The 26,987-nt window shown below is 40.2% G+C and overlaps 3 protein-coding genes across 3 annotated transcripts; 2 read left to right on the top strand and 1 right to left on the bottom strand.

Moving 5' to 3' along the window:
- Positions 1–1,238: 1,238 nt before the first annotated feature.
- On the top strand, positions 1,239–5,851 carry gnb3b (guanine nucleotide binding protein (G protein), beta polypeptide 3b; the record flags this gene model as incomplete). Its single annotated transcript, XM_080044964.1, has 8 exons — positions 1,239–1,307; positions 2,153–2,298; positions 2,803–2,866; positions 3,094–3,250; positions 3,551–3,617; positions 3,994–4,195; positions 4,719–4,935; positions 5,737–5,851. 8 exons carry the CDS (start codon positions 1,239–1,241, stop codon positions 5,841–5,843), a joined length of 1,029 nt encoding a protein of 342 aa, XP_079901090.1. The 3' UTR covers positions 5,844–5,851.
- A 2,375-nt stretch (positions 5,852–8,226) lies between these two features.
- On the top strand, positions 8,227–14,977 carry tpi1a (triosephosphate isomerase 1a). The gene is made up of 7 exons (XM_080045040.1): positions 8,227–8,439; positions 9,036–9,159; positions 9,487–9,586; positions 10,850–10,967; positions 13,329–13,414; positions 13,758–13,845; positions 14,383–14,977. The coding sequence occupies exons 1-7, from the start codon at positions 8,328–8,330 to the stop codon at positions 14,499–14,501; spliced, it is 747 nt and encodes a 248-aa protein (XP_079901166.1). The 5' UTR covers positions 8,227–8,327; the 3' UTR covers positions 14,502–14,977.
- Positions 14,978–17,065: 2,088 nt separating this feature from the next.
- Positions 17,066–26,473, bottom strand: eno2 (enolase 2; the record flags this gene model as incomplete). The annotated part of the gene is made up of 12 exons (XM_080045012.1): positions 17,066–17,135; positions 18,447–18,505; positions 18,800–18,908; positions 20,933–21,134; positions 21,749–21,946; positions 22,170–22,300; positions 22,693–22,784; positions 23,096–23,229; positions 24,553–24,622; positions 24,986–25,044; positions 25,551–25,646; positions 26,389–26,473. The coding sequence occupies 12 exons, from the start codon at positions 26,471–26,473 to the stop codon at positions 17,066–17,068; spliced, it is 1,305 nt and encodes a 434-aa protein (XP_079901138.1).
- Positions 26,474–26,987: the final 514 nt, after the last annotated feature.

Genomic DNA, 26,987 nt, shown 5'->3' with positions numbered 1-26,987 from the left:
TCCAAGGACACCCAGAAAGTAAACCTTATAACGCTGATGGTAGTGAGCAAATGATTACCCACATTTTCAAAGATGAATTTAATCTGAAAAATGCAAAAACAAGTGCAAAAAATTACATTCCAAGAAGTCTGATGCAACAGCTTGCATTAAACAACTTAAAGTCCCATGTTAGAGTTGGTCTATAAGAACTCAAAAGACGATTTGTTGACTGTATGTTCTACAGATTTTTTGATTTCTCTCAACTTAAACAAGGCTGTTTCACTCAGAAATGATTGCCTTTATATTCAATTCTGCACTACAAATATATTGTTATACCTTCAGATACATTAAATCATTTTCTTTACTTCCTAAAGTATTCATATCTCCGTACAAATCCCTTTATTAAATGTGTCTTTTTCTTCTCTTTTCCACCCAGTCACTCCTACATTTATACTTACAATGATTCCTATTCTTTGCACACTCTTACCCAATTTGTACCATGTTTTTCATCTCTTATATGTCCCTTACTCTACCTGTGTGCATCATAGCTGGACCAGCTAACGGTATTAGCGCTTTAGTTTAGGGGAGTGAGGGGATTAGAACTGTCAGGTATGTGTGTAAGCTTTGCCGTAGACTTGGTGTTGTAAGAGGTCCAGTGTTCCAGATGACGGTATCGGGGTCAGCCAGTGATGCACGGACTGGTCAATGGATCGCTGTGTATCTCTCTACCTGTCACTTAGGCTACTGCAGGATCAAGCTGGCAACGCAAGAATGTTTACTGCACTGGTCTCACGTCCACATTAGGGGCACCATACTGTTCTCCAAGCAAGGCAGTAGGATACATTCCTGCAGGAGTTGTTGGTGACGGCTTAAGTTGAGATAAATAATAAAAATCTGTAAAACATACAGTCAACAAATGATCTTTTCAGTTATTAGTATAGGCCAAAAAACAATAGAAATTAAACTTATCCGTACATGACGAAATTTGAGTTTGAAATATTTTATCTTACTGTTATCAAATATTTCATGAACTAATTGTCTCCCCATCCATCCACCCCCCCTCTCTCTCTTTCTCTCTCTCTCTCTCTCTCTCTCTCTCTTTCTCTCTCTCTCTCTCTCTCTCTCTCTCTCTCTCTCTCTCTCTCTCTCTCTCTCTCTCTCTCTCTCTCTCTCTCTCTCTCTCTCTCTCTCTGTCTGTCTGTTTTCAGAGTGACATTTTCCAGTCTTTCCGTCGGTAACATCCCCTAGCAAACGTCGCCATGGCAGCTGAGAAAGCTGAAATTGATGCCCTGAAAAAGGAGTGCGATGGCCTCCGTACACAGATTGAGGTGAGCAGTAAATCACAAGGCCCGATTACCACAAACATTACTATAGCTGTAAAAACACACACACACACACACACACACACACACACACACACACACACACACACACACACACACACACACACACACACACACACACACACACACACACGTATTTCCTTTTAAAAATAGGCTATAAATGTTGATTTCACCTCTGCTTTTAACTGCTCATAATTACATTATGACTTGCAGATGCAGGGTGACTGTGATCAGTTAAATTGAAGATGACGGTGACAAAGGAATACTTTACATTTTTTATAAGAAAAGTCCAACATACACAAAGGTGGAAATACATGATTTTCATTGTTCAGTGTCAATAAGTGGATTACACTTCATCTTGTTAGCTAATACAATTACTGTTGAGGATGCTACCTCTACCACCACTACTACTGGTACTCTGTTACAGTGCTAGAAATAGAAATAGTAGGCTACCACCATTCTACTTCAGTGAAATAACTTCCAGCAGTGGCAGGCTAACACTTATCTTAATACTATCAAAGGTAAAATCTTTAACTGAAAAATCTGTTTCTATGGCCACCTGACCGCAGCAGGTGAAATTATGTAAATTGAAGGCAAGGCAAGTTTATTCATAGAGCACAATTCAGACACAAGGCAACTCAAAGCCTCCACAGAGGCATGTTATGTATTTTATATTTATATTTAAGCGATTCTTAATCTAAATTGGACTTAAAATAATAAAACAAAGGTTAAATACAATTTCTTTTTAAACATCACAGAGAGTCCATGCTGAGGAGTTTATCTTATCTTCTGTTTTCTCTCCTGTGTGCTACTCCCCGTGCGGCCACTAGGCGGCTCGTAAGGCTGTGAACGATGGCAGCATGACAGCAGCATCGGGAGGAGTGGACACAGTGGGCCGCGTGCAGCTCAAGCTCAGGAAGACACTCAAGGGTCACCTGGCCAAAATCTATTCCATGCACTGGTCAGCTGACGCCAGGTGAGGAAACAGAGGCTGTACACTACTGCGTATCAGGTTTAAAATCCTTCCCCCCCCCCCCCCCCCCCACACACTTTTTCTATGTTTGTTTCGCTCTTTATTTGATCAACAGACAATGTAAAACAATGAACATTTACAAGAGTTATTAAATGCACTGAATTACAGTACTCAATTATTGTCAAGATGGTACAAGGCCACTTATTTTGGTTTGATAAGAACATATTTTTATTTGTGTGTCCTGCACACGTTCTTATATTGGCTTTATACCATAGTCTGTGTGAATACTCTATTCTGATTGGCTGGAGAACATTCCATGGGTGTGGATTAACCTCTGTTAATAGCTATGTTGAATTACAATATAACAATTAAAACAAATGTTCTAGAAACAATATCATGAAAGTACACAGCACCATTTAAAACATGCTAACTCATAACAATGCATAAAACCTATATTATGTTAAATATATAAATTATAATGATGATTGTATTCATCTTTCAACTCAGGTCAATGATCAGTGCATCACAGGATGGTAAGCTTCTCATCTGGGACACCTACACAGGGAACAAGGTAAGATCACACCCTATGTATAGACTGTATTTATACTGCAGAGTTCATTTAGTGGTGACCCTTATGACAATTATGAAATAATCAAGATAGATATTTTGTGTGAAGATAGTAGCCTTAAAAATGTTTTGGTATAATTGTTAGGCACAATATCACCCAGCCCTTTCGATGAGGCCCAATATTAGATGTTGTAAATAATAATCTAAACTAATCGTTCTCTCTGTTCCCAGTTGAATGCTGTCCCACTAAAGTCAGCGTGGGTGATGAGTGTGGCGTTTGCCCCCTCTGGAGGCCTGGTGGCCAGTGGAGGTCTGGACAACATGTGCACAGTGGTCAACATCAAGGCTGCCAGCCCCAAGACACTCAGGGAGCTGGACGCACACACAGGTCAGGAGCATATACACTCACACACTCAATGCCATCACTAATGTAATGTAATGTAACTTTATTTTAACAGTGACAATGTACAAAAGAAACATGATCCTTGTTTAGAGCAAGGAGAGATGTTTTGTACCAGGTTTTAGCAAATTGCCTTTTGTTTAAAATTTTTATTTATTTATGTGCAATTCACTTGTTTTGACATATATTTGCCTGTTTTAACTGTATTTTGCCTGTAACTGTAAGGTCAGTGTTATAAATAAAATGAATTCTTTTTATTATTAAACTCTGTCTCCTAATCTCACCTAGGTTACCTGGCCTGTTGCCGTTTCCTTAGCGACACTGAGATCCTAACAGCCTCTGGTGACACCACTTGGTGAGTTGATCATGGAGCATTTTGCCTTCAGCTGCAGAACATTGTTAGAAAAGCCGGGGAGCTCCGTGTTGTAGCAGGTAGAGTGTGTACCATATGGGCTCATTTCATGTCACATCAGATCCCGGTCCAAAACATTGCCTTTCAAATGTCCACAGAGAGAGGCTCAGCTGTCCAGCTATCGGTCACTCACACAAACACAGTCACACACAGTCACACACATTGGATTGTGAGGAGATATTCACTGGTTTCGACAGCAAACACACACACACACACACACACACACACACACACACACACACACACACACACACACACACACGTTTCTATATGAGAGTATTTCCCTGCTTTTGTTAAATTGTCTCTGTCTCCTCTGCAGCTGTCTGTGGGACTTGGAGACTGGCAAGCAGAAGACAATCTTCACCAGCCACATTGGAGACTGCATGTCCCTGGCCATGAACAGCTCCATGAACACCTTCATCTCCGGAGCCTGTGACTCTCTGGCCAAGCTGTGGGACATCCGGGACGGACAGTGCAAGCAGACCTTCTCCGGACACACCAGCGACATCAACGCCATCGCTGTGAGGACCCCCACATCACACACACACACACACACACACACACACACACACACACACACACACACACACACACACAAACAGGGACACACACACACACACACACACACACACACACACACACACAGGGCTATCAGCACTTTATAAACGTGTGCAAGAGGGCGACATGCAAGCACTTTCAATACTTAGCAACATGTTTGGTCCCCTAAATTGTCTTCGGTCTATGGCTATGGTATCTACTGTTGATCTTTTTCCTTTACATTTTTCAAACCCCGTCTTTAAAACACATTTCTGACCTGGTTTTTGAACTTGAGTCTTCCTTCCAATTGCATTTGAATAATGTTTGCTCCAGCCTGCAACTGAGATGACATTTTTTTCGTTTTTGTTGAATCAATGCAAGTTGCTGGTTTCATACCATCTTTGTCACATATTCACGTTGGATGTGTATTTCTGTTTTCTTGCTTCGATCATCCTCACCACACAAAACGTTTCATATTTCTTTTCTCTCTTTAAATTTCGCCCTCAGTTCTTCCCTAATGACAACGCAGTGATCACCGGCTCTGACGACAGCGACTGTAAGATGTTTGACCTGCGCGCCGACCAGGAGGTGATCGGTTACAAGGACGACACGCTGGCTGCCGGTGTCACGTCTCTCGCTCTGTCCAACTCAGGGCGCCTTATCTTCGCCGGATACGACGACTTCAACTGCCACGTGTGGGACGCACTGAAGGGCGAGAGAGTCGGTGAGTGTTGTTCAGTTTATCTATCTATCTATCTATCTATCTATCTATCTATCTATCTATCTATCTATCTATCTATCTATCTATCTATCTATCTATCTATCTATCTATCTATCTATCTATCTATCTATCTATCTATCTATCTATCTATCTATCTATCTATCTATCTATCTATCTATCCATCTATCTATCTATCTATCTATCTATCTATCTATCTATCTATCTATCTATCTATCTATCTATCTATCTATCTATCTATCTATCTATCTATCTATCTATCTATCTATCTATCTATCTATCTATCTATCTATCTATCTATCTATCTATCTATCTATCTATCTATCTATCTATCTATCTATCTATCTATCTATCTAAAGTAGATGCCAAATGAGTTCACCCAAAGTTGCCTATCAGCTCCACAAAACTCTCCCTGTATTTCTCAGTATGGCACTAGTTTAGTCTCTAGTTTTCTTGGCCTTGAAGTCCACCGTAGCTTCTGTAAACTCTCCGAAAGGGAGGGTGCATTGCAATCTCAGAAACCACTAGATGCCGCTAATATACTCCCAATATTACGCTCTGTACCCTTAAAAAAAGAAACACCACTGAGACCAGATGCAAACTTTGGTGATTGGGTGAATAACTTCTTTCTTTCTTTCTTTCTTTCTTTCTTTCTTTCTTTCTTTCTTTCTTTCTTTCTTTCTTTCTTTCTTTCTTTCTTTCTTTCTTTCTTTCTTTCTTTCTTTCTTTCTTTCTTTCTTTCTTTCTTTCTTTCTTTCTTTCTTTCTTTCTTTCTCTCATTCCCAGGCGTGATGTCCGGGCACGACAACAGGGTGAGCTGCACTGGCGTTCCCGCTGACGGTATGGGCGTGTGCACAGGCTCCTGGGACAGCATGCTCAAACTGTGGAACTGAGGCGTCCCGCACAAGGGCAGGGGGCAGAGGAAGAGGAGGGGAAGGGAGGGAGGGAAAGGGTATGGAAGATATGGAAGGAATATTAACTGGGAGACAAGTTGGTTTAGGAGGCTATTTGTGCACAGATCTTTCTCTCTTTCTCTCTCTCTCTCTCCCTCTCTACCTCTTCCTCATTTCACGTATGCAAAATGTGAGACAAGGAGAGTGAGTCGCGTTGTATAAATGGCATCAGGTAATAAAATAAAAATAACAGTGCACAATTGCACACCCGCTGTGCTCGAAAGAGAGAGAGATACAGAGTTCTATTGTTGTCCAGGCGATTTAACGGAAAGAATAATAAAAACATTAAAAAAGAATAGCACGTTATTCATGATTACCGAGCAGAGGAGGAGCTGTTATTGAGAATGTCAATTAAACACAAATAGATTTTTGACAAGAAGAAAAAAGAGAAAGTGGAAGACTTGGATATTGAAAATATGACTGTAGCATCACAGATTTATTTTTATTGACCTGCACTTATTTAGATGAAATATTAACATGTACATTTATTTGTATTTTATAGTGTAATGCTTTAGGATGGAGAGTTATTGTACAGTGTTTTTTTTTCTTTTTTCTTTTTTTTTTGGGGTCGCACATATCCATAGTACGGTATATGGAGTGTGTGTGTGTGTGTTTGTGTGTGTGTGCGTGCGCGTGTGTGGTAACGCTGCTATCTTGGGTCCCAAACTAACAACAAGCAGACTTTTATCCAAGATGGCTACTGCCGTTTCCCCTCCGATGATATACGGGATCGAACAAAAGGATTTGAAGGGTGGAGCCTGGCTGGGAGACTCTCTGTAAAGACCTGTACACTGTATTCTACTCCCTCCGGTTCAGCTGCATTTTGTAGGACTTTTACACATGTGTGCAGTTCCTCTGTAAAAAGACAAAAAATGTTTCTTGAAAATCTTTCTAATAAACATAGAATTCTGCATTGACACCATGTCAGAGTCAGTGTGTTTGTGTGTTTGCTGTTTATATTACTGGCTAGTGAGGATCTTAACCTGTTCAGATGGACACAACTTTCCAAGGATGCTAAGACAAAGGAGAAGCAGGTATTTCTATCTATATATCTAGTTATCCATAAGTAAAAATAAATTAATAAAAAAATCTCTAAAGACAATTTATTTAAATGTTTACTCTGGGTGGTGTCCGGCGTAAAGTGTATTCGATCATTCGAATGGACTTACTTACTTTTTATTATTTATTACTATTTTCTATTGCTAATAGTTCATGAGTAGCCTGGTCCAACCAGACCATCCTACTTCACTTCATGGCTACTGAAGTGAAATGAAAATTGAGCGGAAGTAAGTAGGCGGGCGGTGCCAGGCTAGTTCATGAGTGCAGTAAGAGAAGAAATCCACCATTACAATATATTGTTGTGTGTTTGGAACTTTGGATCATGATTTGGTTCTGAACATGTTGAATACTATATGACAGAGTTACACTCATGGTTTTCTACATGAACGTGTATAAATGTGCCGATGTGATGTCATTGCAGCTCTTGAGCTTTGTAGGACAAATTAGTCTGGACGAAAGTTCAATAGTAAAGTCAGTCAGCACACATCAGCAGAAGCACACAGAACACACTGTGTACATAAATATTACTGCCAAATTATTGAATAGGGTTAGGTGAATAGTTTTTTTTTATTAATGTTTTAAATTGTGATTAAATAGGTTGTTATAATTAAACCTAAAGTAATTTGGATTGGTTTTTATTGCATGCTCCAGTACAGTTGGTGGCTGTATGCACCAGTAACAGGAATGGTTGCAACCCACAAAAGAAGAAGAAAAAGAAAAGGAAAATAGCACACTCAGCATAATATTAAAACATCCAACCGGATTATGTGAACACTGTCATACAGAGGAAACAATAGTGCATGCAATAATGGAGTGTACACAATTCAGTCAAGAAGAGACAACACATGAATGATGAGCTGAGACAGAATGGAGTACAGGATATTAATATTAATACTTTAAAGAATTTGCCAAGTGGGCCAAGCAGTGGAGTATTTTTTCAGTTGATAAAACAAACTGGGTTAATAGTTAGGAGACTTACACCTAGTAGAAGACACCATATTAGGATTTAACAAAGGGATGTGTGTGATGGCTTGGAGGAACGTGAAGGAATTAAAGACTTGGATATTAAAATGTAAGACACATTTTCACCTATCTACAAAACACTGCACTCATCACAAGAAGTAAAATGTAACAACGACAGTAGGTGGCGGTAATGCTCCATCGAGTTACCATTATAAAGAAATGGAAGAAAGAAAAGAAGGGATGTTTGTGGGTGCTGACATTTCCGACAGCACCTGAAGCAGCTTACACACCGGCTGCAGTCATCTCTAATCAGCTGATCCTAATACCACCACAATCACCCGCAGCCACCTCTATCTCTCCTCCTACCCGGGTCTCTGCCACCTAAAGTCGGCCACAGTAACCATGGCGAGCCGCAGGTTCTTCGTTGGAGGAAACTGGAAAATGAACGGGAACAAGGAAAGTCTAGAGGAGCTGATTACGACACTAAACACCGCCAGCCTTCACGACCAGACCGGTAGGCTACTTAGTGATTTAAATATGGTTTGCCTGAGGTTTACAACGCGCAGATTAAAAGCGTCAGTGTTCGGTTGTTGGGCTAGGCTACTGTCTGATTCAAAGGAAAATAAAGTAACTAATAAAGTAGCCCACAGGCATATAAAGTGTGACGTGGAAACACACAGAGATATACAGGGAGGATGCTGATGACACCGTGACATTGGGAGTCATGTGATGAGTTTCATAAAGGCCTCTGACGTTCCTGTCTTCTGCTACTTTAAAATGTATGAATAGGCAATGTTGTTGTTTTTTTATTTTCTTTATTTACCGTTTATTTGTAGGCTACGTAAAAGCAACTAATAGTCTAAAACAAATGTATACTGTGATGTGTATTTCTTTAATTTTTAATTTCTTTATCCTGGAAAGATCAATTGAGGGTGACTCATTTACAATGATGTCAAATAAATAAATATACAATACACACACAAAGACAATGCAAATATACAACAAGCTTTTTTTTAAAGAAAATATATTTTTAAAATAGTAATAGTGCAAATAGACGTAGAACGATATAACATTAAAGTCAAGTTGAACTATAATATATTTTGTTTTCAGAGGTGGTGTGTTCTGCTCCCTCCATCTATCTGGACTTAGCTCGGTCGAGTCTGGACCCAAAGATCGGTGTCGCTGCTCAGAACTGCTACAAAGTGTCCAAGGGAGCGTTCACAGGGGAGATCAGGTAGCTCACCCACTCGCTCAGCACTAGCATTCATTATTTAGCAGATAGACAGTCGCAGAGGCAAGTTAAGGTAACTTTTGTCTCATTGAAGAGACTTGAAGATAAATACATTGTAGGGATTTGAATGGAAATGCATGTCAAGGCAGGACATGACAACAAAAAGACAGTTTTCTCAAGCAGTGGACGATTTTGAGATATTTGTGTATTTTGCTTCCATAACATGTCTTTATTCACACATTACAATAGTATAAAAAAATAGATTACCTGTATAAATAAAGGCTAAAAAAAATGTAATGATAATTTACCAAAACATTTCTTTTGGTCCAGCCCGGCCATGATAAAGGACTGCGGGGTCGAGTGGGTGCTCCTGGGACATTCTGAGCGGCGCCATGTCTTTGGGGAAAGTGACGAGCTGATTGGCCAAAAGGTAAGGTGTGTTTGTGTGTGTGTGTGTGTCAAAGTACTTGTGTGCTGAAAATGAATCTGTTGCTATCGAATTGTGAGGAAATATTCATTGTTTTTGCCAACAACAAAACATTTGACTCTAAAAATGCAATCCAGGATTTCCTGCAAACTTAGCTACATTATTTACCCTAAAAAAACAACCCTTTTCTAGTGGCGTATTGATGAAACTAAACCTGATTTGAGGTTCTGCTGGATTTCTTGGCCAAAGCTCCACAGCAGCAGTTTTAAAAGCACTAACCACTAAAGCAGATTTATATCTTCTGTCTCCTCTGGCGGCTTGTTTTACTTCCACCTGCCTCCCCCACATTTAAAAGCTTCCACTATAAATCCAGCAGCGTTTTCTTCTCTCGGTCGGTTGTGTCGACATGTCGCTCACACAGCAGTTGAGTTGTAGGGCTGGTGATAAAAATCGATTTAACGTACATTTCGCAATTCCTATTCTGAGATTTTGAATTGATTCATAAATTGCAAAAATAGATATTTAAAAAAAAAGACGTTTTTAAGTTCTATAAGTATTCCACTGTCAAATGTTGACTTAAAATCCCATGCATTACAGGCTTCACATTAAAATAGACATAAAATGAAGATAGAGCTTTGCCTGGTGCTACCAGACCATCGTACTTCACTGAAGTGAAATGAAAATTGAGCGGAAGTAGGTAGGCGGGCGGAGCCAGGCTAATGATTTGCCACAACGCCTCATAGAACACAGTGGACTGGAGTGGACCCTAAAGTCCTCCTTAGAACTGAATCCAGAAAATGGATTTTGAATCGAATCGTGACACCAAGAATCGGACTCAAATCTTATGGAATTGTGGGATTCCCATAGCCTGGTCCTACCAGATCATCGTACGTCTTTTCATTTGTACAGAAGTTCTGGAATCGCTCAATTGACAAACGTTAACTCACTTGAAGGCAGGTGTCTGTTAAAGTTACTATTGGATCTGCCCAGTGCCACTCTGGATCTGCCAACCAATCGCATAATGTTTGGTCGTGACGTTATGTTATGCAATGGCTTCTAAGGAACTCCCTCTGTTCACTGATTGGACCGGCAAAAATCTGGCTGGAGAGAACCTAAGAATATACCGCAGGCCCAGACTGACTACTGAAGGGAAATGATAATTGAGCGGAAATATGTAAGGTGGTGGTGCCAATCATTCCCATAGATCCACAGCCCTACTGATATGTGTGTGTGTTGTTGTGTTGTTGTTGTGTTGTTGGTTCCCAGGTGGCCCACGCCCTGGAGAGTGACCTGGGAGTGATCGCCTGTATCGGGGAGAAGCTGGAGGAGCGGGAGGCCGGCACCACGGAGGAAGTGGTCTATGCACAGACGCAGGTTATTGCAGGTAAACAAAAGACATTAAATTTAAACTTAAATATTTTGATAATTTAATAACATTTTCCCTGAATAATTTTTTTCTTTAGATTTATTTTGTCTTTCTCTTATTAACATTTTTAAATGTATGTTCCAGTATGCTATTATATATATATATATATATATATATATATATATATATATATATATATATATATGTATGTATGTATGTATGTATGTATGTATGTATGTATGTATGTATGTATGTATGTATGTATGTATGTATGTATGTATGTATGTATGTATGTATGTATGTATGTATGTATGTATGTATGTATGTATGTATGTATGTATGTGTATGTGTATATATGTATATATGTATATATGTATATATGTATATATGTATATAGGGGAAGGTGGGGTGATTTGTGCAACTTTTTACTCAAAGTGATTTTAAAGTGAGGCCTTGACAGTTAAGTCTCCAACTCAAATATGTACATATATTTCAGGATGTTGTGCATCCCTGGCAATAAAAACTTTGGATCTGGAATAAACTGTTTAAGAAATATAGCTTTCGGAAAAAAAGTTGTCTTGTCTTGATGATGGTGACTTTGTCATTGTGTCACAATGACAAAGTCACCATCATCATCTTTCTGGCCATCTGAACTCTCATCAGTGGTGTCGTTAAGTGGAATTGAGATGTCACTCTCTTCTGAGCTACTGTAGACAATCACTTTCTTTTGGTGACCAGCGTATACAGCCATGCCACTGGCACAACTCTCAGAAATGTACTTTGCACTAGTTGCTCCGTGCTTGTGGAACCAACTGCCACCTGACAAATGTGATTCCCCCTACATTACTGCCTTTAAATCAAGGCTCAAAACCCATATGTACACCCTGGTGTTTCCTCCCCATTAACCTCTGCACTACTTACTTACCTCTGCACTACTATCTGTGTTTATGTGGATGTATGGGCTTTACGTCTTTTATTTTGGTTATTGTTATTTTACCTTCATTGTTTACCTAAATGTGCTTTTATAAATACATTTTACTTACTTACTTACTTATAACTCACCCAGGCCCTTGCGCACAAATCACCCCATCCCCAGAATTTTGGATAATAGGCATGATGCAGCAATTTAGGGTTGACATTGTGCTAACTATATAGACTCAAAGTGTAGCATACCAAAGCACTAAAACATGTGTCAAATGTTTTCAAACGTGTCTATAATTGTTCAGACACAATAATCAAAAAACCTTGATCATGGAAATTTTACTTTGAAAGGCAAAACACAGTTTTTTGAGCTTAAATGTGCTTATATCTTATTCCTTGTGTCTCCCTTCTTTACAGGATGAGTCAAATGGATGGCTCTTCTTAAATATGTGGTCACATTTCCAATTTCTTCCACGGTTTTCTAGAAACAAGGGGTTTTGCAACTTCCAAAATGCACAAATCACCCCACCTTCCCCTATATATATATATATATATACATATACATATATATACAGTATGGCTGGTTTGGTCCTCCGGTGTACTCTTACCATCTTTCTGCTGATTTTACATTATGAAGAGAATTCACTGATTCTATTTTTACACCTATGAAGACTCAACATATCAAAATACATACCTCTTCATATTTTTCCCTTTTTAGTCTGAGAAGAACAAGTACCATTCTGCAGTTAGCTATTTCAGGTTATATTGATGATCTCTGGATGCTTTGGCCAGTTTTCTACTCCTGTATCACAGTAGGGCGCACTGCAGACTGATTTAAAATGTAAATAGGTCAGTGGTCTCTGCTGTTAGGGATATTTCTTGAGACACAGTCGTGGTGTTCCTGTGTTAACCCGTTTAGACTGGATGCAACGTCTGTGCTGTTTGGATGATGACATCGTTTTAAAACACATGGCCGACAAAATGCAACACGACATGTCACATGAGTTTTAATTTTCTTTTTCTTTTTAGTTGTTTGTTAAAACAAACTAGGGTATGATTTGTGAATATACAGCTTAACAGTAATTTTTCATAATTTCTTTGCTTTTTGATCTTTACATTTTTTTAATATACTTTAGGGCAAAGGTAGTGATTTCACATTGACGCCAATGATTTAAGCTTTCTCATGATTCATGTTTCCATCTGCTACAGAGGCTGAGAAATAAATAATTTTGTACACGTGGACATTCTGTGCAGTTTTTCATACCGTGATATAATACGACACCATCCAAAACATGTAAACTGCAGTGATATAAATGTAAGGTCATATCCCTGTCCACTTACTGTATATAGACCTCATTGTGTTCAGCTGCTCGGTGCAAACATTCCTCTCTCATTGTGTTAAAAATCAGGAATTCCTTTTTTGGTTTTATACATTTTATGGGGTTTTCTTTGTTCCAGAGAACGTGAAGGACTGGGGCAAAGTGGTGCTGGCATATGAACCTGTGTGGGCCATCGGCACAGGCAAGACAGCCTCACCTGAACAGGTAACCTTAACTATTTCCTCACTTCACTCCAATCAGCATCAACACTATTGAATTTGACACATAATTCACCTGGTTGTAGCTGAAAGAAGCACAAATGCAAATTGTATGCATAGTCTTTATAACAATAAGAGAGAGTTTTTTGACAAAATGGAGATGAAAGTTGTGTGTGTGTGAAAAATGATTTTAGGATGCTTTATGTCATCCTAAAATCATTTATCAAATCCTCAGGGGAATTTTTAACCTGAACCTGTGTGAGTGGACAGAGCAGGGAATTTAACGCGTGTGTGTATGTGTTTGGGTGTGTGTTTGCTCTCTGTGTGTGTGTGCGTGTGCGTGTGTGCAGGCTCAGGAGGTCCATGAGAAGCTGAGGGCGTGGATCAGAGCCAACATCTCAGACGACGTGGCCGACTCTGTGCGCATCATCTACGGAGGTCAGTGCAGATCTGTTGCTTTCGCTGCAGTTTCACCGTTCTTTTTAAATCAGTGAATATCTCCTCACGATCCGCTACCTGTACGTACTGTGTGTGTGTGCAAAACAAATCTAATGTTAATACCCAGCCTAGGCTCTGTAAACTGGTATGTAAACAAAGTATATGTAAACAAGGCTGCCCCACCGTAGCTAGCAACATGCCCGTTTACAGAGCCTAGGCTGTGTATTAACACTGGATGTCTTTGTCTTCGCAGACACAGTACGAACAGGTAGCAGATCATAAGGAGATATTCACAGAATCACTGACTCCACCTTTCAATTCACTCGTTTCTTACACAAAGTTTTTTCTCAGCCGAGCTAAGGGTCTAAGGGCAGGGTGTATGGAATGTAAAGCCCACTGAGGCAAATGTCTATTTGTGATATTGGGCTATACAAATAAAACTGATTTTGATTTTGATTTGATTTGCATGTTTTGTTCAAATTCAGGCTTATTTTACCACATAACCCCATCCCCCTCTCTCTCTCTCTCTGTCTGTAGGTTCAGTGACTGGAGCTAACTGCAGAGAGCTGGCGTCCCAGGGAGATGTAGACGGCTTCCTGGTGGGCGGAGCTTCACTCAAACCGGAATTTGTCGACATCATCAACGCACAAGCATAACAGACAGGTCTCCATAGGAACCAATGCACACGAAAACACCACGCTATTTAGACCGTCACAATGCGTGTCTCTAAACTGGGCTGACTGGTCCACAGAGTGTATCACTTAGCTGAGAATATGCTACTGAATGAGTCATATGAATTTCCTGTGTTTCTTTGACTGTGCTGATGTGTGTGGGTGAATTAAACAAAGAAAAGAATTTGCGTCCTCCAAGGCAGATATTATTTCCAGCACAGGATCAGTCAGCCCAGTTTGTTGTGTGTTTTCAGACAGATTATTAACAGTGTTGTAATGTTGTATTAATGATAGACTCTCTATCTCACCATGGTAACAGACTTACTTTAGGGCACTTGACAATAAACACTCCGGACAGAATGTACGTATATATCTACAAATTATATATGAACTATATCTTTATGACGGCCCTTAGCTTTTCGGAAACTTGTACTGTGAAGATGTCACTTAAAGTTCACTGAAGCTTTATGTAGTTTGCACTGCACTTTGCTGCTGTGTGTTTAACACTGGAGGAGGAGGGTGTGACCAATGGAAGAACTGAATAAATAAATACTGAAAGGTTTCCGTCAGCGTTTATTGGCACGTTTCATTTTAATCAGCTGGTTTTATCCCTTGTCTTCGCGTCATTCAAGGTATTTGTACTTTAAAGTAGCTACGAGGAAATTTTAAATGTTTATGAAACAGTCTCATGTTTTCTCTGATGATCACAAATGACCTGTAATAGCAAACGAGACCATCAGTTAACAGAACGCTATTTTTATCCCCGCCAACTCAGACCAAACGATTTACAGCAGGCAGACTGGAAAAGCCCGTGCTAATGAACAGTACTGAATCTAAGTTTGTGTTTTGCCTCACCATTATCATAACTCATCTGACAGTCACATAAATGACCTCATGGCTATGCATCCTGCCGTCTCTTTCACTCGCTTCCTAAACAAACGCACCACCATAGCTGCTGTTGTACAAAGGGGGCCCTGTAGAATCAACAAAAAGTCAGTCCAACTTGAGTATTTCCGTTAATGCAACTTGATACTTCTACTCCATTATATAGAGGTAAGTATTGTACTGTATTATCAACTACATTCGTCTGACAGATTTTGTTGCAGTTTACAGATATTCCTCTCTTTCAGGCTTAACATGTTGTGATTTTAACTTCTTACAATAGCGATTCAAAACATTTTAAGAAATTCCATCAATTTACTGCGATTACATTTTTTTTTCTGTGAGAATTTTATTTACGGCTTGATTCTCATAATATATTTACTTTATCCTCGTACAATTATGATTTTAATTCTCATGATTTCATTTTTAATATTTTTCTCAACGTATTCCTTATATTCATGACGTATATTAGTTTGAAAAAATAACAAAAACTGAACTAAAGAAGAAACACAAAGACACACAAAAGACAAACGCCTTTCAAATGTGATTGAAATTGTAAATTAACATCTTTTTTTTATTTCACATATTTTCACATTATTTTCAATGACAAGCATTCAGTGTTTTTTATTTTTTATTCTATATTTTCTTTTATAACACAGAGCTATTCTAATGACATTCAGGGGGGGGGGGGAACCAAAGGAACGAAGGGATCTGGGGCATTTCCCTTGTTTGTTTTTATTTTCTTTAGGACAAATTCGGGACTTCAAGCATAACGGACAAACAATCAGAATCACATCAGAAGAAAAAGTGGACTTGGAACATAATAAATAGACACGGAAAAAAAGAAGGAAAAGTGAGACAAAAATAGGGGACATTGGAGGACAGAAGTGGGTTGAGTGCAGGTACTTCAGTGTCCAGGTGAGTGTGTGAGTGTTCAGGTATTTGTGTGTGTGTGTTTCTTTTCCCACTCTATCCCTGAAACGTTTTTTTTTTTTTTTTTTAGGTGTATCTTTCTGCGAATGTATCGTCCTCTTTTGGTGTTTAAAGTTTTCTGATATTTTTTTCATCTCTTTCATTTGCGTGCTTCAGTCTACATATGTGTCTATTATATCTCTACGTATTTATCTTATCTTATCTTTTTTACAACAATAATCTTTATTTCTGCAGGTCTGTCTGACTTCTGGCTGTACATTAACTATTCCTTTAAGACTACTGTAACAGTGCATGTCTGGCTTATAAATTTCATATTTTATGCATAATGTGAGCATGTGTTGCATCTTTTTTTTCTATGTGTGTGTGTGTGTGTGTGTGTGTGTGTGTGTGTGTGTGTGTGTGTGTGTGTGTGTGTGTGTGTGTGTGTGTGTGTGTGTGTGTGTGTGTGTGTGTGTGTGTGTGTGTGTGTGTGTGTGTGTGTGTGTGTGTGTGTGTGTGTGTGTGTGTGTGTGTGTTGCGTGCATACAGCATTATCTCCCTACCTATAAGTCCAGTGCATAAGTTATTTATTTAATTATTTTAATTTTTTTGCTTGGGTCTTTTGTGTTTTTTTTTTTACATGATAAATGTGTGTTCTTACATGGTACATGGCTTGCTCCATGTTTTTCTGTCAGTGTGTGTGTGTGTGTGTGTGTGTGTGTGTGTGTGTGTGTGTGTGTGTGTGTGTGTCTTCTTCACAGGGCGCTGGGGTTCCTGAAGTTATGGCCTGCAAAGCGAGCCTGGTCCCCGAGCTCCTCCTCAATCCTACACGGAAGAAATGAGGAAAAAAATATTTAAAGGTAAAAAAAAAAAAATAATAATAAAAATGTTCTGCAATGACAAAGATTGATTAATCCCCAGCACTGTAATGTCCCTTTGGCCTCATTCTCACTGTGTGCTTCAGTTCGGATCGGTACGGTACCGCATGCAATTATTCACGTTTCCACTGTCAAACGTTAGGAAGGGTGACCAAAACAACGGTAACATACCCTACGTATTTTTGTCACCCTTTGGTTGGGGTACCAAGTGGTCCCAAAAGGTCCCAAGAGGTTAGAGCTACATACTGCAGTACGTTGATTGGTCGATAGAATATTAATTTCCGTGCGACAGGGTTTAAAAGTACTAACAGAATACGGCCATGTATAATATCCTCGGCAAGAGAGAATCATTATGTTTTTTGAGAGAAAATGATGGCAAGCAAGTCACAATATCAAATCATATGTCAGCCTCTCTTGTCCCTGAGATGTACTTTATGGTAATGCTCAATCATTAGAATAGTCTTACGTAGCTTTCCTTGTTTCACGACTTGTACAGTGACAGTATAATGTATATGTGGTGTGTGTGTGTCCACGTGTGTGTGTGTGCTTCACTTCTCTGATTAGCGTTTAGCGCTGGCTAATGCCTTTAAGTCTCTCCACCCTCCACCTCTCCTGCATATCCTCAGCAGTCCCATGAGATTAGGACTGGGCCCGTCCCACACACACACACACACACACACACACACACACACACTCCCCTGTTCCTAGTGCTGACTGGCTTGGACACATGGGGTGACACTGACGCTGCTGTCGACTGTCACGTCGATTAGCTTTCTCTGATGCTCTACGCTAAGACAGAGTAGGCACGTTAGGGAGCCATGTTGGATGGTTACTGCCACATATAGTACAGGACAGTATTAGGCCATTGGAGAGAAAGAGCATAGAAGAGGAAGTTTATTTTTTCAAAATGCACTTTGAGAGAAAAGTCGGAGTGTTGAAAGTTGAAATACAATTTAAAATGTGAGCTCATAATGCAGGAAATACAATTATTGACGTTCAAAATGTTCAGAGCCCACGTGGTCGAGTTGTGGAGTCAGCGATTATGGAAAATGCTTCTTGTCTAAATCAGTGAATATCTCCTCACGATCCCGCTACCTGTCCGTACTGTGTGTGAGCTGAAAGTAAAATCCAGTGTCAATACACAGCCTATGCTCTATAACAAGACTGTTGCTAGCTACAGTGACAACAAGCATTCTGCAGAATCACTGACTCCACCTTTAATGCCCCCCCCTCCCCTTATTGACACTTAGACACTGACCTCATGAGCTGGTTGTACTTGGCGAGTCTCTCAGATCTGCAGGGGGCGCCAGTCTTAATCTGCAACACAGAGACAAGCCAAAACATGATGACCAAGAACAAAACTTTGTCCAGAGAATATAGCAGTGAATACTGGAATGTGACGATTAAATTGAAGTGTGTGTGTGTGTGTGTGCGTGCGTGTGTGCATGTTTGTGTGTATGTGCGTGCGTGTGCATGTACAGGTGTGTGTGTGTGTGTGTGTGCGCGTGCATGTACAGGTGTGTGTCCGTGTGTGTGTGTGTGTGTGTGTGTGTGTGCATGTACAGGTGTGTGTGTGTGTGTGTGTGTGTGTGTGTGTGTGTGTGTGTGTACCTGTCCAGTGCACAGTCCCACCACCAGGTCGGCGATGAAGGTGTCCTCTGTCTCTCCTGAGCGGTGGCTGACCATCACGCCCCAACCGTTGGCCTGAGCCAGTTTACAGCTGAGAGACGGAGACATAACGAAAGATGTTGTCATTTAAGTTTGATAATGTTTACAGACATTTGGTTTAGATAAGGCGCCTATGCTGTGGTTCTTATGACACGTTAAGTTCTTTGAACCAATCACAGCAGTTCTCTGCCCGAACATTATATTAAAACAATGGCTGAGATTCTAGCAAGTAAAACAGCAAGTAGGTTTTAAAATATTTATGAACATTCATATTTGTATAAAGCTTATTGAGACACCCAACTTGTATATCATATATTGATATTATATTTGTACTTGACCAGGTTTCCAGAGGCTTTAATGTAATCATCAGAACTAAGTCAACCAAACGACAAACCAAATACTACAAACGTATATCACATTAGAAATGACTTGCAAGTGAATGCATTGCAATACAATTCATTGCTCATTTTAACAGAGCTACACAGTAACACTAAGGCCTTCTGTCCCATGCATTCTACACCGCAGAATAAAACCACAAGTCACAAGATCTGTTTGTTTGCTCCAAAGGAAGGTAAATACATTATTGCTACTGATAAAATCTGCGGTGTCGAATAGATGTCCTGCATAAATATTATTTTTGTCTAAGGTCGCGTCCCTCTTCCAGAACCTATTTCTAACACCAGAACAGATCACGTTGAGTGGTGAGTCTGCAGATTGAGTGAGAGCCCGTTTTTGACTCCTAAAGGTCAACCCTGTTCTAGTTAATGAATCAGATAGTGATTTATATGCTCATCTGGCACGTTAACCTTCCAGCAGCATTAAACCCAAGACAGTGTTGATGCCTGGGGTCAAATTTGAGGATTACAAAGATTTAACAAGCTGTCGTTCGATTTAATATATCAGAATATATGAGATAGACGACACATGTGACGGGAGCGATACATCATCTTTACTGTCATCCGCTCCGTTTCTATCATTTCCTGCTTCGCGCCTCTCCCTTCAGCCGCTCTGAACCAGCGACACTGTGGTGATTGATGGCTTCATAACACACACACACACACACGCACACACGCACGCACGCACACGCGCATCCTTGTACTTCTATCTATGTGAGGACACTCAATGACATACAGTATAAAGTTATAACCTAGCCCCTAACCTTGACCATCACAACTAAATCACTAATGCCTAACCCCAACCCTTACACTGACCCTAACCTAAAACAAATTGTAACCTGAACCAAATCCTGACCCTCAAACAGGCCTTTGAAGAAGTGAAGACCAGACAAAATGTCCTCACTTTCCAAAAATTTCCTCACAGCGGTGGTTAAAAGCTTCAGTCCTCACAAAGATGCCTTTACAAGTACAGACACGCGCGCACGCACACGCACACACACACACACACACACACACACGCACACGCACACGCACACACACACACACACATACTCCCTCCACAAAGATATCAACAAATATGCCATATACGTATGTGACTATCAGATGCTTCAAAACGTTTGGTTGACAGTTTGATCTTCATTCTAAAGACTTCATGTCCTTCATTTATCGCCTGTAAATCAGCTTGACGCTCTTCGTCTCTGGCACAAGGTCAACACAGCTGACGGGTAACGAGCGATGTGACTGACGTGTGTGTGTGTGTGTGTGTGTGTGTGTGTGTGTGTGTGTGTGTGTGTGTGTGTTTCTGTGTGTGTGTGTGTGTGTGTTTCTCTGTGAGTGACCGTTAGTTTGGCAGCTGAGCCTCGCTGTGTGGACATTTATAAGGCAATGTTTTAAACATCGTACGCAAAAGTGTTTTTACGTTCTGGCCTTTTCGTTTACACAATCTATCTATCTGTGGGCTATCTCCTACAAAGTTTCACCGCCAATTACTGGCCTGGCATGCATACTTATTTTATATAATTATACTAATGTCTTCTAGGTACGCTCACCCAGGAACAGCAGTCACAACACTACCACTTCTGTCCACAGAAGTGGTAGTGTTGCCATAACTACCACAAACCTAAACTTCCTCGTAGCCACTTTAAAACCTTTGTTTGACATGTAAAGAGATCAGACGTACGCCTGGATGGCCTCTGTGACGGAGCCGATCTGGTTGACTTTGAGCAGCAGGCAGTTGCAGGCGCGCTCCTCTGCCGCCTTCTCTATCCGCTTTGGGTTGGTGACGGTGAGGTCGTCCCCCACAACCTGGATCCCAACCTGGGCCGTCAGGCGGGACCAGGCCTCCCAGTCATCCTGGTCAAACGGGTCCTCAATGGAAACCACTAAGGGGAGAACGCAGGAGACGGGGGGAAAAAGTTAAGATTTAGTTATTGTGTTTTACTCATTGGCTGAATATTAAAAATAAAAGCAACATATATAAAACCAGGTAATGCAGTTTTTCATTTTTTTTTTTACTTATTTAAAAATATAGTGCGTAACTTTTTATTAAAGATGTCGGTAACATTCAAGCCATCCTCAAACGAGTTGACACAAAGTGGAGCCTATGAGCTTCACTAACTGGTGATGCCCCAGAATTCAGAAGTTAGGAGCAGAAGTTACGCTCTATACCATGGATTTAAATTTCTACTTTTAAAGGTGCTACGAGGAACTTTGGAATATTTCTGAAACAGTCTCATTTTTTGCTCTGATGATCATGAATGACGTGTAACAGCAAACGAGACCATCAGTGCAAAGAATGCTATTTTTATATAGTTTTTCTTTATGCCTTTGTCATGGTACGCTCACCCAGGAACAACAGCTGGCGTAGTAAAAACACTACGGCTTTTGTCCAAACAGGGTGCAAGAATAAACACAAACTGATAGTTCCTCGAAGCACATTTAATTTCACTTGTAGTAAACAGCACTAGTTTTCCCCCTACAGTATAGTGTAGGCTACCTGGGTAGTTGTTGACGAAGCCCTGGTAGATTTCAGCCAGCTCCTCTCCGGTGATGTGTCTCTCTGCGTCCGGTGGGGATTTGAAGTCCAGGTCGTATTTCCCTTCACGGTAAAACTCTGAGGCAGCTACGTCCATCCCAACAACAACCTTCTCTGTGAAACCGGCTTTCTCTATGGCTGTCTGTAGCAGCTCCAGGGCTGAGGACAGAGAGAGAGAGAGATTTTATTTTTTTTATTTTTTTATTTTATCTTATATATTTTTTTTCTTTGCACTACTGCTTGTATTTCATTAGTTTTATTTTGGTAAAATAGATAGATAGATAGATAGATAGATAGATAGATAGATAGATAGATAGATAGATAGATAGATAGATAGATAGATAGATAGATAGATAGATAGATAGATAGATAGGTTCCTTACCCTCGCTATTCTCCAGGATGTTGGGAGCGAACCCTCCCTCGTCCCCTACGTTGATGGCGTCCTGTCCGTACTTCTCCTGGATGACGCCCTTCAGAGTGTGGTACAGCTCCGCTCCTATCCGCAACGCCTCCCTGAGAGCACACAACAACAAACCAGCTTCAAATCAAATCAGTTTTATTTCTATGGCCCATTATCAGAAATAGACATTTGCCTCAGTGGGCCTTACATTCCACATATGACACCCTGCCCTTAGACCCTTACACCCTTAGACCCTTTCCTCAACTGTGAGAGAGTTAAAGTGCGATAGATAGATAGATAGATAGATAGATAGATAGATAGATAGATAGATAGATAGATAGATGGATGGATAGATAGATAGATAGATAGATAGATAGATAGATAGATAGATAGATAGATAGATAGATAGATAGATAGATAGATAGATAGATAGATGGATACATAGATCTTAGATATTAAATTTGAAGAAAAATGCTAAATAAATGATGTATGTCATTGTTCTTACTTGAAAGACTCGGCTCCTACAGGAAGCACCATGAACTCCTGCATGGCCAGTTTGTTACCGGCATGGGAACCTCCATTGATCACATTAAAGGCCTGAAGAGTAGAAGACAATTATACATCTTAAATATGTGGTTTGAAAATTGTTTGCTGTTATTTTTGGTTTTTGGTCAAATGTTTGTAAGTCTCACAGTTGATGCAACAAAGGTGGTATTCTAATGTTTAAAAAAAAGAGGCCAGCAGCGGACCCGGGTTCGATTCCAGCCCGCGGTCGTTCTCTGCATGTCACCCCCCTCTCTGCCCCATTTCAACTCTGTCCCTACACTATCAATAAAGCATAGAAAATGCCCAAAAAATATCTTAAAAAAAAATAAAAAATTAGATCAGTCAGTGACTGTGTGTCTTACGGGAACTGGCAGCACCAGCTCTGTGTTTCCGGCCAGGTCGGCTATGTGGCGGTACAGGGGGACTTCTTTCTCTGCCGCACCGGCCTTACAGATCGCTAGGGAAACGCCCAGGATGGCGTTGGCCCCGAACTGAGCTGTAAATAAGAATAATATCAATATTATAATATTCATGTCAGTTTTTACCTTAAGTGTTCCTTCCAAATGTCTTACCAATGTTTTTAACTTGTATTGTTATTTTTTTGTATGTTCTCTTAGTTTTTATTACAATTCTAATTTTATTCAACTTTTAAAATGAGTGAGTTTTGACAAAACCTTTTAATGATTTACTTGCACTGCTGTGCTAATAATGTCCAAGATCTAGCGAGCTCAAGCTCTGTCTACACGGCCAGAAAAACAAATTACATTAAATGTTCACAACACATTCAGCCCCTGATTAGTCTGACAGCTTTCCCCTGTGATGTGTTGAAAATCAATTTCTCCCTTTACGTCTGTCCGTCGAGAGCTGTTTACCTTGCTGCCTGGAATGATTAGTTGGCTTGATTGTTACTAAATAAATGAGCAGAGCTTTTATTTATTAAGCGCCTGAAAGCGTGCCAGAACCTGTTTGGAACAGCAATCTATTTGTCTTGTTCCCGTCTGTATTAATTTCTCTAGTTGCCACTTTTGTGACAAATGTGCCTTTAGTGATGTAACGTTTTTTTTTCCAAATGCCAGTGACATCAGCGATTCTGGAGAATGCTTGTGATCAAAATCCCTTTTGTTAAAATCAATGAATATCACTTCACGCTCCGCTACCTGTCCGTAGTGTGTGTGTGTGCGCTGAACAAAATCTGGTGTCAATACACAGCCTAGGCTCTGTGAATGGGCATATTTACAGAGCCTAGGCAGGTGTAAACATGCCCATTTTTTAAAGGTACACTGTGTAACATTTTAAGTAATGTATTAGCTAAAATCAATATCCTCATTCATAAATATGTCCTCATTGGTGTAAAATCACCTCTGCCAATAATCTGAATTATCCTCCTGATCGGAGAATTACAAATATTAATATTGCATTTTGTAAATTGAGCAGGCAAGTCTTATGGAGGCATCCATGTTTTTGGAATGTCATCAGGTGCATTGTTTAGAATTTAGAATTGTTCTTGTCCTTGAAGGCCACTGTAGCTTCTGTTATTATTCAAAAGGGTTGGGGTTACCCAGGGAGTGTTGCATTCTAGAACTTTCTAGAACTTTCTTGATGATGTCATATTACACACTGCCCCTTTAACACCAGACATTTTCAGCACACACGCAGTATGGACAGGTAGCGCATCATGAGAAAATATTCACTGATTTTGACACAAAGTGATTTTGACAACAAGCGTTCTCTAGAATCGCTGACTCCACCTTTAAGCTGCTGGTTGGTAAAAACGGACTGTGTGGTTTCAGTCAACACACAACTCTCTGTTTTGACTCACATTTGTTTTCAGTTCCGTCCATCTCGATCATCGTGTTGTCCAACTGCTCCTGCTCAACCACACTGATGCCCTACACACACACACACACACACACACACACACACACACACACACACACACACACACACACACACACACACACACACACACACACACACACACACACACACACACAGACTACTGTTACAAGATCGAACGGTCTCTCTGATATACAAGATGCTGGAAATGACCCAAACTGCACTGTTGCATTCTACCACTCCAGATATGATCAGGTCATCCTCACTACACATGGATATACTAAATCTCGGCTTAGTGTCACCCGCTGTACAATGCCGTTTTGTTGAATTTGCTGAGACTTTACAATGGTTAGCCGACATTGTGAATTAAATATGGTTATTGTTTTTTAGACTGTCTGAATGATAGTTTGACTTACAGAGGCTATGAGGGCGGGACCCAGGGTGTCGTTGATGTGTCCAACTGCCTTCAGAACACCTAGAAGAGAAGACACATTAAAGAGTTAGAATGACAGGGCATTAAACATCCTGCAGTAACTTTAGAATGAACAATAGAACTAGACAAGAGAGAGAAAAAAGCAGTGAGCTAGTAGAAAGATGGATAGTTCCATTTGAGATGTGTTCATATTTCATCTTAACCTTGTTGTGCAGAAGCCACAATTAATTTATACAAACTCATATATAGCTCAAAGGACTTTTCTAAATGCTTAAAGTGTAATTAAGTTAACCTCAAACCAATAGTTTAACTTTGGAAAATACACCACTTTGCTTCTTTATACGGGTAGCATATGTAAAAATAAATAAATTATATATATATAATTACACTTTCTTGCCACAAATTTATACAAACTCTGCAGTTAAACACATTTTATTTATATGTCAATGTTCTGGAGTATTATCGCCCCCTTGTGGTTAAATGTTTCGTAGTGTAGCTTTAACTTTTTGATGAGTGTAAATATAAAAGCAGTGGATCTGTCTTTGTACCTTTTCCCTTGTAGCGACTCATGTCTCCATCTCTGAGCTCCAGAGCCTCGTAGATCCCTGTGGAAGCTCCGCTGGGCACTGCAGCCCTGAACAGACCTGACAGACAGACAGACAGACAGACAGACAGAGAGAGACACAGACAGACATACAGACAGACAGACAGACAGACAGACAGACAGACAGACAGACAGACAGAGAGACACAGGCAGACAGACAGACAGACAGACAGACAGACAGACAGACAGACAGACAGACAGACAGACAGACACACACAGACACACACAGACAGACAGACAGACAGACACACACACAGACACACACACAGACAAGACAGAAAGACAGTTTCATAAGTACACACATCCAACCTTTTGATTTTTCCCAGCAACTGGCTATGTAATGGAGGGTTTTTTTCTGTATATTTTCAAATACAATATTATTCAATAATCCTATCAACAATGTCAGAAAGTACTAGAATTTACAGTAGCCAAATTCATAAATGATAGATATATTTATTTAGAATTATAAGTTACCATATATGCATTGTTTTTTTGTTTTTTTTATCTCAGTGGGGTTATGAAAGCATGTTTATAGCGTACATGCCTATACAAGAAGCCTCCAAACCTGCCTTCACTGAGAATTGATTGATCTGGACAGAGGTCAAATGAAGGTTGTTTGATGTCACAAACAATTTAAAATTACAGCAGAAGATGCTGTTGCGCTGCCAAGCTTTCTTAACGCTTCTCGGCAAATTTCTGACATGATGAATGTGAGCAGACAACGTCCTTGGTTGGTAAACATTAAGTTGTTGTTATTTTCAGACAGGCTCTGAGGCAGTCACCTTTCTCTGTGCGAAGGTCCACTTCCACTGTGGGGTTTCCCCGGGAGTCCAAGATCTCCCTGGCAACGATGCTGACGATCGACATCCTTAAAGAGACACAGAGAGGCAGCGTTATGAATGTGTACCCTGTGCTTAACTTATCACTCTGTATGTACCATGCATACTGGTGGAAATATGAATACTGTTTGACTGATGAGTTGGTTACATCAGCTTGCTATTGATTTGAAGAGGGAGATCTGATGGGTTAAAAGATGTATTTTACATCACGCACACACACAAACACACACACATACACTCACGTATGCACACATGCACGCACGCATGCACCCACCCACATACACACACACACACACACACACACACTCACGTACGCACACATGCACACACACACACACACAAACACACACACGCACACACACACACCGTTACTGCAGATTCACTTTGAAAATCAAAGCTCACAAAAGAGGTCACGCATACATACACCCCTCCACACACACATACACATTACACACACAAACACACACACATTACACACACACACACACACACACTGCAGTCACTTTACTGTTTGTCGATGGAAGCACGTTGCAGTAATAGTC

The sequence above is a fragment of the Ammodytes marinus genome (assembly GCF_949987685.1).
Source record: "Ammodytes marinus genome assembly, chromosome: 17".
NCBI lineage: Eukaryota > Metazoa > Chordata > Actinopteri > Uranoscopiformes > Ammodytidae > Ammodytes > Ammodytes marinus.
The sequence above is the reverse complement of the archived record's forward strand: the minus strand, read 5'-3'. Positions and strand labels throughout refer to the sequence as shown.

Excerpts from the sequence above, each read along its gene's own strand:
- tpi1a (XM_080045040.1), top strand. The coding sequence starts at position 8,328 with ATGGCGAGCCGCAGGTTCTTCGTTGGAGGAAACTGGAAAATGAACGGG. Across the intron at positions 9,160-9,486 it reads GCGTTCACAGGGGAGATCAG|CCCGGCCATGATAAAGGACT; the intron begins GTAGCTCACCCA and ends CTTTTGGTCCAG. Across the intron at positions 13,846-14,382 it reads TGTGCGCATCATCTACGGAG|GTTCAGTGACTGGAGCTAAC; the intron begins GTCAGTGCAGAT and ends CTCTGTCTGTAG.